The sequence below is a fragment of the Cynara cardunculus genome, assembly GCF_001531365.2.
Source record: "Cynara cardunculus var. scolymus isolate 2C chromosome LG 8, CcrdV1, whole genome shotgun sequence".
In the NCBI taxonomy this organism is placed as follows: domain Eukaryota; kingdom Viridiplantae; phylum Streptophyta; class Magnoliopsida; order Asterales; family Asteraceae; genus Cynara; species Cynara cardunculus.
The window spans coordinates 17578651-17592389 of NC_037535.1; the positions used below are offsets into that span (position 1 = coordinate 17578651).

The 13739-nt window shown below is 38.2% G+C and overlaps 1 protein-coding gene across 1 annotated transcript in view; it reads left to right on the top strand.

Annotated features, from left to right (window-relative positions):
* The window catches only part of LOC112517207 (dynamin-2A-like), a 47848-nt gene that overhangs the window by 20570 nt on the left and 13539 nt on the right, over window positions 1–13739 (top strand). Inside the window, exons 11-16 of the mRNA XM_025124568.1 lie at window positions 979–1062; window positions 1173–1300; window positions 3369–3453; window positions 3583–3715; window positions 4347–4423; window positions 5349–5405. Of these exons, the coding sequence (XP_024980336.1) occupies window positions 979–1062; window positions 1173–1300; window positions 3369–3453; window positions 3583–3715; window positions 4347–4423; window positions 5349–5405 (564 nt within the window). The remainder of the gene's footprint in view (window positions 1–978; window positions 1063–1172; window positions 1301–3368; window positions 3454–3582; window positions 3716–4346; window positions 4424–5348; window positions 5406–13739) is intronic.

Consider the following 13739-nt stretch of genomic DNA (forward strand, 5'->3'; position numbering starts at 1 on the left):
AATGCTAAGAAAGAACAATCAAACCATTGCAAAAACATAGAAACCAGAAAGAGGAAACGATACAAAACAAAAGCATAGGACCAAAACACGAGTTAGACGGACATTGAGACTACCAATTAGATCCACACAACCAATCCACCAAAGAAGGTTTGTTGCTCTTAACCCTGTTCGAGATCCAAAGAAAGGAGGTTGACTGAATTTCGAAAAATAGCTTCTGAATGTTGATCCGAGCATCTCTTCCAAAGTCCAGTGAATTTCTCTTCCTCCATAAGATGCAAAGAGTAGACCAACTGATTGCTTCCATCACCGAAGCTAATGAGGATGCACCCCCATTGCTATCATTGCCCGAAATTAGTTCCTCACTCAATCGATCTTCTAGACTGGATATTTCCGCCTCACCAAGCAAAAAGATTCCCACACCTGCACACTGATCGAGCACTCCAGAAAGCAATGATTAAGAGTTTCAACCTCACTGTTGCATTTAGGACAGAGTCTAGAGTCTAAGTCAAAAAAACCCTTTCATAAAGCATTTCCTTTACTAGAATCCCTCCCCTACACAACCTCCATATGAAAACATTGACTTTTTTTGGAACTAAAGAACACCAATGGGTAGTTCCAACCCCTTCGTGTGTATCTAGCAACCTTCTATCCAACATTTCTCTCAAGTTTTTCACAGTGAAGCTCCCGTTTGCATCCATATTCCAAACCCACTTATCAGTTCCACCTGGATTAAGCGAGATTGGTTGCAACAGTGGTGACAGATGCAAAGTGCTCGAGTGTTATTCAAGCACTTAGTTATAGTGGTCTATCAAGAGTTTTTGAGAAAGGATTACCTTTAGATGTTGATAGTACAAAGAAGGAGGATTTTGTGAGGATGATCTCCATCCCTACACACTTCCACCAGAGCCAAAAATTCTATTGCCTTTTTCTTTTGTATATATACATATTCTACACTATAATTAAATTTGATAATTGCAGGTTCATCGTGTGCTTGTGGATATAGTTTCATCATCAGCAAATGCTACACATAGTCTAGGAAGATATCCTCTATTCAAGAGAGAGGTATAGTTGTTTAGTACCTGCAAAATAATACAATCTCTCAAGTGAACATCTGCATATTTTTGCTTGTGTGCTTTAATTTGATCAATTATGTTGCTCTGTTGGTTAACTAGGTTGTGGCTTTAGCTACCGCTGCTCTAGAGGGGTTCAAGAACGAAGCTAGGATCATGGTGGCTGCACTTGTTGACATGGAGCGGGTGTTTGTCCCACCCCAACACTTCATTCGTCTGGTGCAGAGAAGGTATGGACATCACTAACTTTTTCTTTAATCTTCTTTTTTCTTTGTCACTTCCTGATTCAAGTTTTAAAAGATTAAAGGTCATCCACATAATTGTCTGAAAGCTTTATAAGTTAACTACCTGTAACAAATGTTTCATATTGCATTCCAGGTACAAGGTTGCCACATATACCCTAGTTTGGGTAAGCCTCCAGCTCATAGTGTTGGGGCATAATGAACCTATCATGGCTTCAGTCCATGATCTTGAATATCTATCATACTGTATGTTGACAAAGAACCCGTTGGGGATAATTTCCACAAACCAATGCACAAGAGTCCCGAATGAATTTCAATATGTGAAGATTGCCACCCAACGTCTACATGGACATGGACTATATGGATCCCAAATGTGTTTAAATGTACCAACAAGTAATAAATGCAATCTAAATCGATACCCAATGAATGTAAATGCAAATAAACACAAAGAACACCAAGATTTAACGTGGTTCCACTATTGTGAGGTAGTGTACATCCACAGGGGAGAGACAAAGCTTGGATATTGATGATCAAAATGGAGGAACCATACAATGGAGTTTATTTTTAAGCAAAGATCCTACAATCCTAAGGTAAAACCTCCTAAAGTTTCCTTGAATTCAGTGAAAATTCGCCTAGGGAAGAAAGCCTCAAAATCTAGCTAAAACCCTAGCAAAATATCGCTTTAGTGGTGAAAACAAAGCCTTACACGACCTAACTCGTGGCGTTGCGGGGTAGGTCGCCCGTACACATCCAAGCCACGACCAAGTGAACCTCGCATGCAAACCCACGTGAAAAAAGTACCACAACTACTTGGGCAACCCAGGTCGCATACACACTGTGGATGCCAGATTTTGGTCGTGAAGCATAGCTGTGGTGTGTATCACATATTTCAACAGAACCAACAATGCCCAGTAGCTTAGATAAAAATAGGGGAAAACAAACAAGGGAATATCAACCAATGTTCACAAAATTGAACCGACCTAATATCGGGGATAGACTTCGCTTGACGTCCAACAATGTATATTAAACATCATTTTCATCAATAAAACAAGGCATTCAACAAATAATGAACCAAACGAATAGAGAGAGAGAGAGAGACAGACCAAGATTTATATGGAATCCCATATCAAGGAAAAAACACGGGTGGGTGAGACCACCGATAAGCCCACTAAATTGATGAATTTTTCGTACAAAACAATGAAAAACCTGAAGCTATGGTGTTTGGTATCAAGTACAAGGGTATATGTGTATTGTTTGAGGTAATTAACAAAAGGACCTAGAAATGGTATATAAACCTCCTGGTACTCATAGGTGACTTCCAAGTTGCTTCTGAACTCACCTGGTTTCTTGAAATACTTGGTCGCAACATTGAAGGTGACTTCATGATGTCGCGTCTGAACTTGCTGTGAATGTACCTGAGAGTTCATCCCCTGCCAATGTGACATCTTGTGCGACTTATCAACTAGTGTTTTATGTCTTGAAACATGTAGAGAGAGTTGGTCATGTTTGTAAGTGACTTCCTGCACGGGAAGCTGAAGTTACTTTCAGCCCTGGTGCATAGTCACACTTTACATCATACTTCCTCTATTTTAAACTAGAATGTGTTATTTTCCAGAAATAGTATTTGTGGAATAAACGATACTGAACCTTGTGGAAGGTTGTATGGTTGGCAATTGTTATTGATCTCTGAACCCTAGAGGATTGGCTATAATAGGGCTCTCTATCCTTCTATTTTATTTTCCATTGGATTTGTTATTCAATGATCAATGATATCTTTTGAATTGTTTCGGGTTTCCAAGGTTTTCTCTTCTAAAATTTCATTATTCAAAGACCAACATCTTTCTAATCGATGTTACTGCCAAAATCACCATTATTAATTTTGTAAAGAGAATGCCAGTTACTATGCATTCTTTCTCTTCATAACTTCACACTTTATCTACAAAAAAATGCTAAAGTTTGGTGGTTGCCAATTATTTACTTTTTTGATACTTGTTGAGGACAAAAATTCTACATGTTTTCTTCACTTGACAATATATTCTCGTATCACTCATGCCAGGATGGATAGGCAGAGACGGGAGGAAGAGATTAAAACAAAATCTTCCAAGAAGACTGTTGATGCCGAGCAATCCTTGCTAAATAGGGTACATCAGTTTATGCTAACTGGAAGATTAAATAAGTGTTACATTTTATAGTTCATTAGAAATTAGCCCAAGGAATTTTTAGAGCTTTCAGTCACATATCAACTTATTCTATTTTTTTGTACTATTTAGGCAAGTAGTCCTCAAACAGGAAGGAAAGAATCTGGGTGGACCTTAAAGTTGATGAAGGATACAAAACAAGGCAAGGATGTACAAGAGGGGCCGGCCTTAAAGACTGCAGGACCTGAAGGGGAGATAACGGCAGGTTTTTTTTGACATTTTTCTCAGCTTTTTTTCTTATTTTGTATATGGATAATTGTTATCTTAAACTTTGGTAATTGTGTAATATCTACAGTAGTTTGACTTTAGTATAAACTCTAATTTGTATTTTTTTAACTCATCTATTAAATCAATTGAGACAAGAAAAATAGTTGTTTCATGATTTGGTTTTTTGTTGAAATTCTTCTATGCAGTCAATTTTTTGTGATCTGAGACCAACAAGCCTTTATTCTTCTAAAGATAATCTCTCACTATTAGAGCTCATGACACATTTTGTGAAGTTACTTTGGAGCATGTGATGGATATATTTTCAGCCTCATTAATGTTTAAATGAGAGTTTTATGTTTGGTTTGACTCAGGCTTTTGATATCATCTTTGCTTTCCCTGTTACTACATATATGAAACTAAGGCAATACTACCTCAAGTTATAGAAGAAATTTTCAAGACCAATGATTGGACTACAGAAACTAGAAATACTACAATGGCAATTGATATCTTATTTTTACGAAATTTCAATAATGTGAACCCTTGGGGTTTATCTATAGGAAGTACTTGACATACCGATATTACATCCTCCCTCTAAAAGTTGCATCTATAACTACTGTTCTTTGCTACAGGATTCTTGTTGAAGAAAAGTGCAAAAACTAATGGATGGAGTAGGAGATGGTTTGTTTTAAATGAGAAAACCGGAAAGGTTAGTAACACCATCATAATATCAATGTTCTTAGGTACATCATTTTTACAACTTAAATTGCTAAGGAAAGTGTCTTTTGTATCACCTTTTATGCGGATGAAGTGGATTAATATGAATCCTATACGCATTCCATAGTAGGAGTTAACCGATGAGCATGAGTGTATTGGGTGTGTGGGTTAGACATTCTTAAAAGGCACTTAAATGTGGGTGCAGGCGTGCAGCACACATATGCACATGCATGTATATTGTTTAAGTTAATTAGAGAAATAGCTTAATAAAGAAATATTTGCAAAGTATATAAGTCCATAACGAAATCCGTCGAAGTACTTGCTGATCCATCTCAACATGGATGCCCTATCCTATGACACAAGTACAGAAATATTATGAATCATTGAACAAGAAACAGTAAGCTAAAGAGGCATACTAAATAAAATGAGACGATGAGCATGGATAAGAAAAGAAAGAGGATAGTACTGGAGATAATTAGAAAATATAAGTCACAACACTAATTATCTGGAGAATCAGAGTTTAACATTTTATGTGTTTATAACCACACATATAAGAAGTGTCCCTTCTTCTGTTTGGACCTGGAACTATCAGAAGACGAAATATAAATTTAGAAACTAGTAAAAGATGCTTAATCCTCCAAGATAGGGAATCACATCTGAGCTGCACCAAGCCACACCTGATTTAGCCAAGTGTGTGCACCCAGTTTACATCTGACGGCACCCAAGCCCTATTTGCCTTGGCGCAAATCGGAGTGTAACTCAAGTAATGCATTCATATGGGGAGCGAGATTTAAGTTCATGTCATTGCACCCCATGATCTTGCTGGTGAACCTCATATACGTTGTTGGAGTGTTACATGTCATTGTTTTTGGCAAATAATTTTTGCTGGTATCAAATCTTTAAGTGTTTCTCTGCAGCTTGGATACACCAAAAAACAAGAAGAGAGACATTTCCGTGGCGTCATCACTTTAGAGGTATGGCAACATATCTGAAAATGATTATTGGTTCAGCTATATATCCTTTTGAACAGATGCTAATCATTGTTGTTCCATTTAAATCCATTTGTTGTACTACCAATAACCTAGAATGTGGAGGCCATCTTCGCTATGTAGGGACATTAGAATGTTAGTTGTTTCTCCTGGTCGACGTACTGTTGCTACTTTCTGTTACCACCTCATTCCCTTTGAAATCAATATCAATTGTGTTTCACTTGATTCAGTTTACTTATAAAATACATCTATTTATACATGGTTTGAGGAAATCAAATCTCTATAATTTCCTAATCTAAATGATTTTGTTTCCTTTTCTTGTTGATTCATAACACTCCCCTTAAGCTATTGATCTTGCCCAGCTTATTACAAGTATAATCAATACGGATCCCATTCATGGTTTTTATGAAAATGTCTCCTAACTAATCTTCTGACAGAACATTTCCTATTGCATATTAGACTCGATGTACTTAAGTGCAATTAGTATAATGTAGAGGGCACTCATATGTAATTAGTATCTCTATATATAGAGACCGATTGTAATTAGGTTACATATCAAATCAATACACAAAACCCTTGTGGTTTATCTTGGTATTGGAGCCAAGTTATCAAAACCCTACCAGCCCTCTTGGTCACACCACTACAAGGCTGATCATCTGCTGCCGCTGCCGCCTCTGTTAATCTGACCATCCACTGCCGCCATCGTTGGAATCTGCCGCCGCCGCTGGAACCCTAATTTTCAGTCTTCTTTTCTTTTATGGTACATTACTATATCATGGCTCTAATAGCCTCTTTCACAACAGCGGAGAAACAATCTCACAATTCACACAAGTTTGGCTTTACCCTAACTCCTACAAACTATGGTCATTGGAAAACAATGATTCAACCCTTTCTTGTCACAAATAACCTATTCGGATGTATAGATGGATCAATACCGTGTCCATCCAAACATCTACCATTTACCACCTCCGATCCAAAGGCTACCACCAATCCACAAGATAACCCTAATTACCCGATTTGGATTTCTAATGATGCTCATGTTCGCATGTTGGTTATCTCCACTATCTCCGAAGCCTCTTTCCGACATGTCCATGGTGAAACTTCCTGTGATCTATGGCTTGCCCTAGAACGAACCTATGCCCCTCGCACATCATCCAGGGAATATACACTGAAAACTCAACTTCTCAAGATTCAGATGGAAGGCGATGAAACTGTAGAGGCTTATCTCAATCATGCACAGGAGTATGCAGATGCTCTAGCTGCCATTGGTGAACCTGTCGAAGATAAAGATCTTGTTATGCTTGTAGTTTCTGGTCTCCGTGAAGAATACAATGGTCTTAAATCTACATCACCGCACGTCAATTCCCAATTGCCTTCAATGAACTTCATGCCCTTATCAGTGACCATGACTACATGCTTGGGAACTCGTGCCTCTACTCCATTTGTTTCTCAGGTTTTTGCAGCTACAACCGGCAATTGTAGTTTGTCACAACCTTCTGTCTATCATCATCAACAACTTGTTGCTCAAATCAGTTCCATTGCATCTACCCTTGGTTATCGTCGCCGTGAAATTCTCGTGGTAGCATCCGTGGACGTGGCGATGGTTGCCAATTTAGTTGGGCAAATCAAAACATAGTATAGGGAACTTGTAATCGCTGTGATATTGGGCACCTCCCATCATAGTGTCCTGATCGTGATCCATCCACCATTTATCCTAGGCAGACTGCTAACTTTGCCAATACTATGCCTCCCCATCTGCTAAATCAACTTCATGGTTTCTTGACACACACGAGCAAACAGTCATGTTACGCCTAATTTAGCAAGTATGGATAACTTTGAAGCTTATCATGGTAGTAACGCTCTTCATGTTGGTAATGGTAAGGGACTCCTTATACTTCACATTGGCTCCTCAACCATTTACTCACCACACAAACCCTTTTGTTTATCTAATATTCTTCACGTTCGAGAAATCACCAAAAATCTTCTTTCTGTCTAGAAATTTTGTTTAGATAACAATGTTTTCTTTGAATTTCACTCAACTTTTTTTGTCGTGAAGGAAAAGTCTACACGCACTACCCTGCTTACGGCCTCAGTGAGGATGGTCTTTACTCTGTTCGTCTACCCCAGCTCAAGTCTATAAATAAAATCACATTTGTTGTTGATCATGCACCCTCCACGACTCCATCATTTGGCATAGGCGGCTCAGTCATCCACATCAACGTCTTTTTCATTTTATGCTTTCTAGATTTTCTATTCCTGCTATAAATAAGACATTACCTTTTTGCACGTCCTGTCAAATGGGCAAATCATCAAAACATTCATTACTTGTTTTCTTCCTTTCGAAGTAATAAAATTTTAGATTTGGTTTATTGTGATGTCTGGGTCCTGAACCTGTTCTATCTTTTGAAGGTCATCGTTACTTTATGCTATTTGTTGATCATCATTCTCGTTATATGTGGATCTATCCATCGGCTCAAAAATCAGATGTCTACAACACCTTCGAAGGTTTTCTTACCATGGTCGAAAGACTTACTACAAAGGTCAAAAACGTTCAAACTGATTGGAGTGGTGAATTTTGAAATCTATCTCCCTTCTTCTCATCCCTTGGCATTGTTCATCGCTGTTTATGTTCTCACACCAATGAGCAAAACGGATTCGTGGAATGACGCAATCGATATGTCGTTGAAACTGGTCCCACTCTGTTTAGTTCATTCGTAAAAACAAGATTTGAAGCAATATGAAGGGTATCCTCATCATCACACCAAAGCTTTGCACGAAGTACAAGCGCATAGCCAATTTCCTTAAGTAGTTGATGTATTCATACTATCTCACAGATCGAGTACATAGCTCTATATTCTGATTCAGTTGTGGACTGAGATTCCATATTTTGTTTCTTACTCTTCCATTAAACCAAATTTCCCCCAACAAACATACAAGGTGGATCTGCTGCCATCCTTGCATCCACCATAGTCTGCATTTGAAAAAGCTTCAATTAGGCCAGTGAAGCATTCTACCTTAGCATGGCCATGGCGTCTATAAACCAATCCTCGTACCTAATGGTTAATTGTTGGAGCAAACATGAATGGACTGACGACACCGACTACAAATGCAATGTTGGGGCATGTTACCGTAAGGTAATTTAGTTTTCCAACGAGCCGTCTATACTTCTCAGGGTCATGAAATGGTTCTCCATCATCCTTTCTTGGGCTAAATTGGGAGTTATTGGGGTGCTACACAGTTTAGCCCCTAATTTTCTTATTTCTTTTAGAAGATCGAGAACATATTTCCTCTATATCTCTACTCCAAGGAAACATTTCAGTGGCCCCAAATCCTTTGTCTAGAAGTGAGATTAAAGGAATGTCTTTAGTCTTGATATGGCTCGATTATCACTCCCCATAATCACAATATCATCAACACATACTAGAAGTAGGATCGTGCCACTTTCATCAAACTTGCACTTTTTCATTCCATATGCCAGAATAACGTTGCTAAATTTTCCAAACCATGCTCGAGGGCTCTGCTTCAATCCATACAAGGATTTCTAGAGATGTACTTTCGCACACTCCCCCCCCCCCCGCACGAGCAACAAATCCACATGGTTGCTCCATATACATTTCTTCTTGAATAGAACCATGAAGAAAAGCATTCTTAATATCAAGCTGATGTAACGACCAATAAAAGTTGGCTGCCAAGGAGACGATCGGTTGAGAAGAAGTGCATTTGGCAACCGGAGAAAAAGTCGGAGTAATCGACCCATATTGTTGAGCATATCCCTTAGCAACAAGACGAGCTTTAGGGCGAGCCATAGAGCCATCTGGCTGATACTTAATAGTGAAAACCCATGTACATTGGGTTTCCTTTTTGTCCGTAGGCAAATCTACCAATGTCCATGTACCATTATGATCAAGGGCATTCATTTCCTCAATCATCACTATACGTCATCTCTATTATCACATTATCCACCCCTCAAAATCTCATTTTTGATTCCAGCTCAGGTAGCTTCTGGACCTTATGAAAACGCCACTAAACTTTTATAAGACTGATCTTTTTATTCTTTAAAACCCTCGTTTTTCGTTCAGTGACAGCCTCAGGGGTTTCCACAAAATTCAACTTACTATCAACTTGTACCTCAGGTAGCGGTACTGCCGAATTCGGATCAGCCAAACACTTTCGCAGGTTAGAGACATGGAAAGTGTTATGAATTGCACTGAGTTCCTTTGGCAACTCTAATTGATATGCTACTGAACCAAACCCGTTTACAAATTCTGAACGGCCCAACATACCTCAGACTCAGACTGAGCTTACCTATTTTTCCAAATCAAACAATACCTTTCCAAGGAGAAACCTTTAACATTACAAAATCTTCTACTAGAAATTCAATCGCTTTGCGGCATTTGTCATCGTAACTTTTCTGTCGGTCCTGAGCTGGTTTAATTCGTTATGGTATCTGATCTATCTTTTCAGAAGTTATTTGAATGATCTCTCGACCAGCCAACTACCTTTCCCCCACTTCATTCCAACATAACGGTGTTTTGCACTTTCGGCCATACAAAACCTCAAACGGTGCCGCCTCGATGCTTGAATGGTAGCTATTGTTATAAGAAAATAAAATCAGAGGCAGATGATTTTCCCAAGATCCCCCGTAGTCAATAATACAAGCTCTTAGCATATCTTCAAGGGTCTGAATCATTCTTTCACTCTGCCTATCTGTTTGAGGATGAAACACCGTACTTAATCTGACCTGAGATCCCATAGCTCTTTGGAAACTCTCTCAAAACTTTGAGGTAAATCTATTATCCCTATCTGAGATGATTGATAATGGAACACCATGACGAGTCATAGTTTCCTGAATATAAATCTTTGTCAACCTTTCTAAAGGATAATTCTTCTTAATTGGTAGAAAGTGTGCAGATTTAGTTAAACGATCTACTATAGCCCATATGGCATCATACCCTTTTGGAGTTCGCAGTAACTTCATGACGAAATCCATTGTGATATGATCCCACTTCCACACAAGAGAATTTCCAGAGACTGTAAAATCCCATATGGTCTTTGAGTCTCAATCTTTACTTGTAGACACGTCAAACACCATTCTACATATCTTGCAATATCCTTCTTCAATCTTGGCCACCAATAAAATGATTTTAAATCTTTATACATTTTATTAGTACCTAGATGAATCGAGTATTGCGATTTGTGACTCTCATCTAAGATCAGCTCCCGGTTATTCCCGAAACGAGGTATCCAAATTTTTCTTTGAAAACATCGAATTCCTTTATCATTCTTCGTCAGGGTTGAAATTATTTCACCAACTCTTTCAGCCTTGAAATTTTCTTCTTTGACTGCTTCACTTTGACATCTTAAAATTTCATTATGAATGTCGGGAGTTAGGATTGTTCTCAATACAACGGCCTTAATTGTAGCACTCTTTTCCTTCCTGCTAAGCGCATCAGCTACCACATTGGCCTTCCCAGGGTGATAAAGAATTTTACAGTCATAATCGTTTACCAATTCAATCCATCGTCTTTGCCGCATATTCAATTCCTTCTAATTAAACAAATGTTGAAAGCTTTTATGATTAGTGAAAATCTGCCTTTTAGTTACCAACAAATATTGCCTCCAATTTTTTAATGCAAAACTACGGCCGCAAGCTCCATGTCATGTGTTAGATACTATTTCTCGTGATCTTTTAACTGTCTGGAAGCGTAAACAACAATTTTCCCTCTCTGCATCAATACACATCCCAAACCCAGTTTTGAAGCATCACTGTACACCACAAAATCTTCAGACCCATCTAGTAACAACAATATCGAAGTACTTCATAGACGGTCTTTCAATAGTTGGAAAGTTTTACTTTGGTCTTCTTCCCATTCATACTTATCACTTTTCCTTGTTAACTTGGTTAACGGTGCAACAATACTTGAGAAGTCTTCAATGAATTTCCGATAATGCCCCGCCAGACCCAAGAAACTACGAATCTCGGTAGGGGTTCTCGGTACTTCCAATTTTTCAATAGGTTCGATTTTTGTAGAAACATGACCCAAAAACTGAACTTCCCTCGACCAGAACTCACACTTGGACGACTTGACATACAATTTCTCTTTCTTCAAGAGTTCAAGAATTAATCAAAGATGCTCGGCATGCTATGCTTCAAATTTTGAGCATATAAGAATATCATCGATAAATACAATAACAAATTTATCAAGATATTCATTACATACCCGGTTCATTAAATCCATAAATGTTGCTGGAGCATTTGTTAGACCGAACGGCATGACCAAAAACTCATGATGTCCGTATCTGGTTCGGAATGTTGTTTTGGCAATGTCTTCATCTCTGACTTTTAGCTGATGATACTCTGACCGTAAATCAATTTTGGAGAAATAACTTGATCCAGCTAATTGATCAAACAAATCATCAATTCTTGGTAATGGATATTTATTCTTTATTGTCAACTTATTTAGTGCCCGATATCAATACACATCCTCATTGACCCATCCTTCTTTTTATCAAATAACACCGGAGCACCACAAGGAGAAGTACTCGGTTTGATGAAGCCCTTGTCAAGCAATTTTTTCAATTGTACCATCAATTCTTTTAACTCTGAAGGTGCCAAATGATATGGAGCTCTAGCCACTGCTGCCTAGGTGCCAAATCAATTCTAAATTCCACGGATCGATTAGGTGGTAAACTAGCCAGTTTTTCTGGAAATACCTTGGGATATTCACAGAAAATAGGAATAGACTCTTGTTTACCCTTTTCTTTCTTTGAATCAACCTCATATGCTAGAAAACCTTGACACCCTTTCTGAATATATTTTCTGGCTTTCATGTCAGATATCAGATTGTTATGATGATCCCGTCGATCACCATAAATCACAATCGGCCTTTTCCCCGGTAAGTCAATACTGATCATCTTTTTATTGCACACAATACTGATTTGATTCTCTGCTAACCAATCCATGCCCACCACAACATCAAACTCTCTCATCGGTATTGGGAACAGACGGATTGGCTGCCCACACCCCTCAATTTCAATTTGACAATTTTTAAAAACACGGCTAACAGATACTTGACTATTATTGCAGTACCGACTACTAAAACATAGTTAAGAGGCACATAATTCACGTATAAACACCCCACAAATAAAGGTAATACAAATGAATAATTAGTACGAGAATCAAATAACACCTTGGCATATATGGAGTTGATAAGAAAGGTACATGTTTCATTCTTGGTCATGTGAAAAGATCGACCCCTCGTCCCTCCCAAACCTCCTCTTTGAATATCAACTCCCCCATGTGTGCTCGGAGTATTTCCACCTAGAGTCATCCTTGGCGCCTTTAACTGATGACAGTCTGATTTTAAATGATCAGGAGAATTACACTGGTAGCAGCGTTGAGGCGTCCGACAATCTCGGGAGATATGTCCCGGTTTTCCCACGATCCCTTCTACGGCCTCTACCCCCACCTCTCCTCTACCTCTGCCCACTCCACTGGTAGATTTGTAGGAATATTTTATGGCGAACTTTCCCTTTCATCCAGGATAATATGGACGATCTCTTTAGACCTTCGTGAATGACTGGCCATCTGAAAATTTTCAATATTAAATATTCACATAATCACTTTCCCAAATATAATATGGTATCCAAGTACAAATATGTACCTGTAAATTCCTAATCACATTGGCCAGTTATAATTTGAGTTTACCTTGCATATCGTTCTCTTAACCCATCATATTTATTCCAATTGTTCTACATATGTCAAGTACCCTTAATATCCAAATATTACAATTTAAGTCTAGACATCATGTTGACTACCTAAATCCCTTAAACTCAAGCTCTGATACCAAACTTGTAACGCCCTAGAATCACATTTGCATATAACCAAGTATTTCATATATCAAAAAATAAAAATTTACATATTCGGTCCCAAATATACAAAATCTACATTATAAAAGTAGCTACCAAATTTTTCCACAAAATCGGTATACAAAACTTGTATATATAACAAGTATTCAAAAATGACAGATAAGCATGATCTCCTCCACATCCCATGTAAGCATATATGACATCTCACAATTTCCCCTTTCCCTTATCCTTTGATTGAGCCGACCTGTAGTGCACATTTTTTAAAACACAAAATGAGGGTTAGACCTTGATGTCTAGTGAGAAATCCCTTTGATGCAATTACAGGGTAAAAATATCCAAATCAAGTTTGTAAATTCATATTTGTAATACTAACTAGGACCAAAATTGTCCTAAATATCATGAAAGTTTTATTAAAGCAATTTGGGCCAAGTATGGAAGTCTGCAGACTTA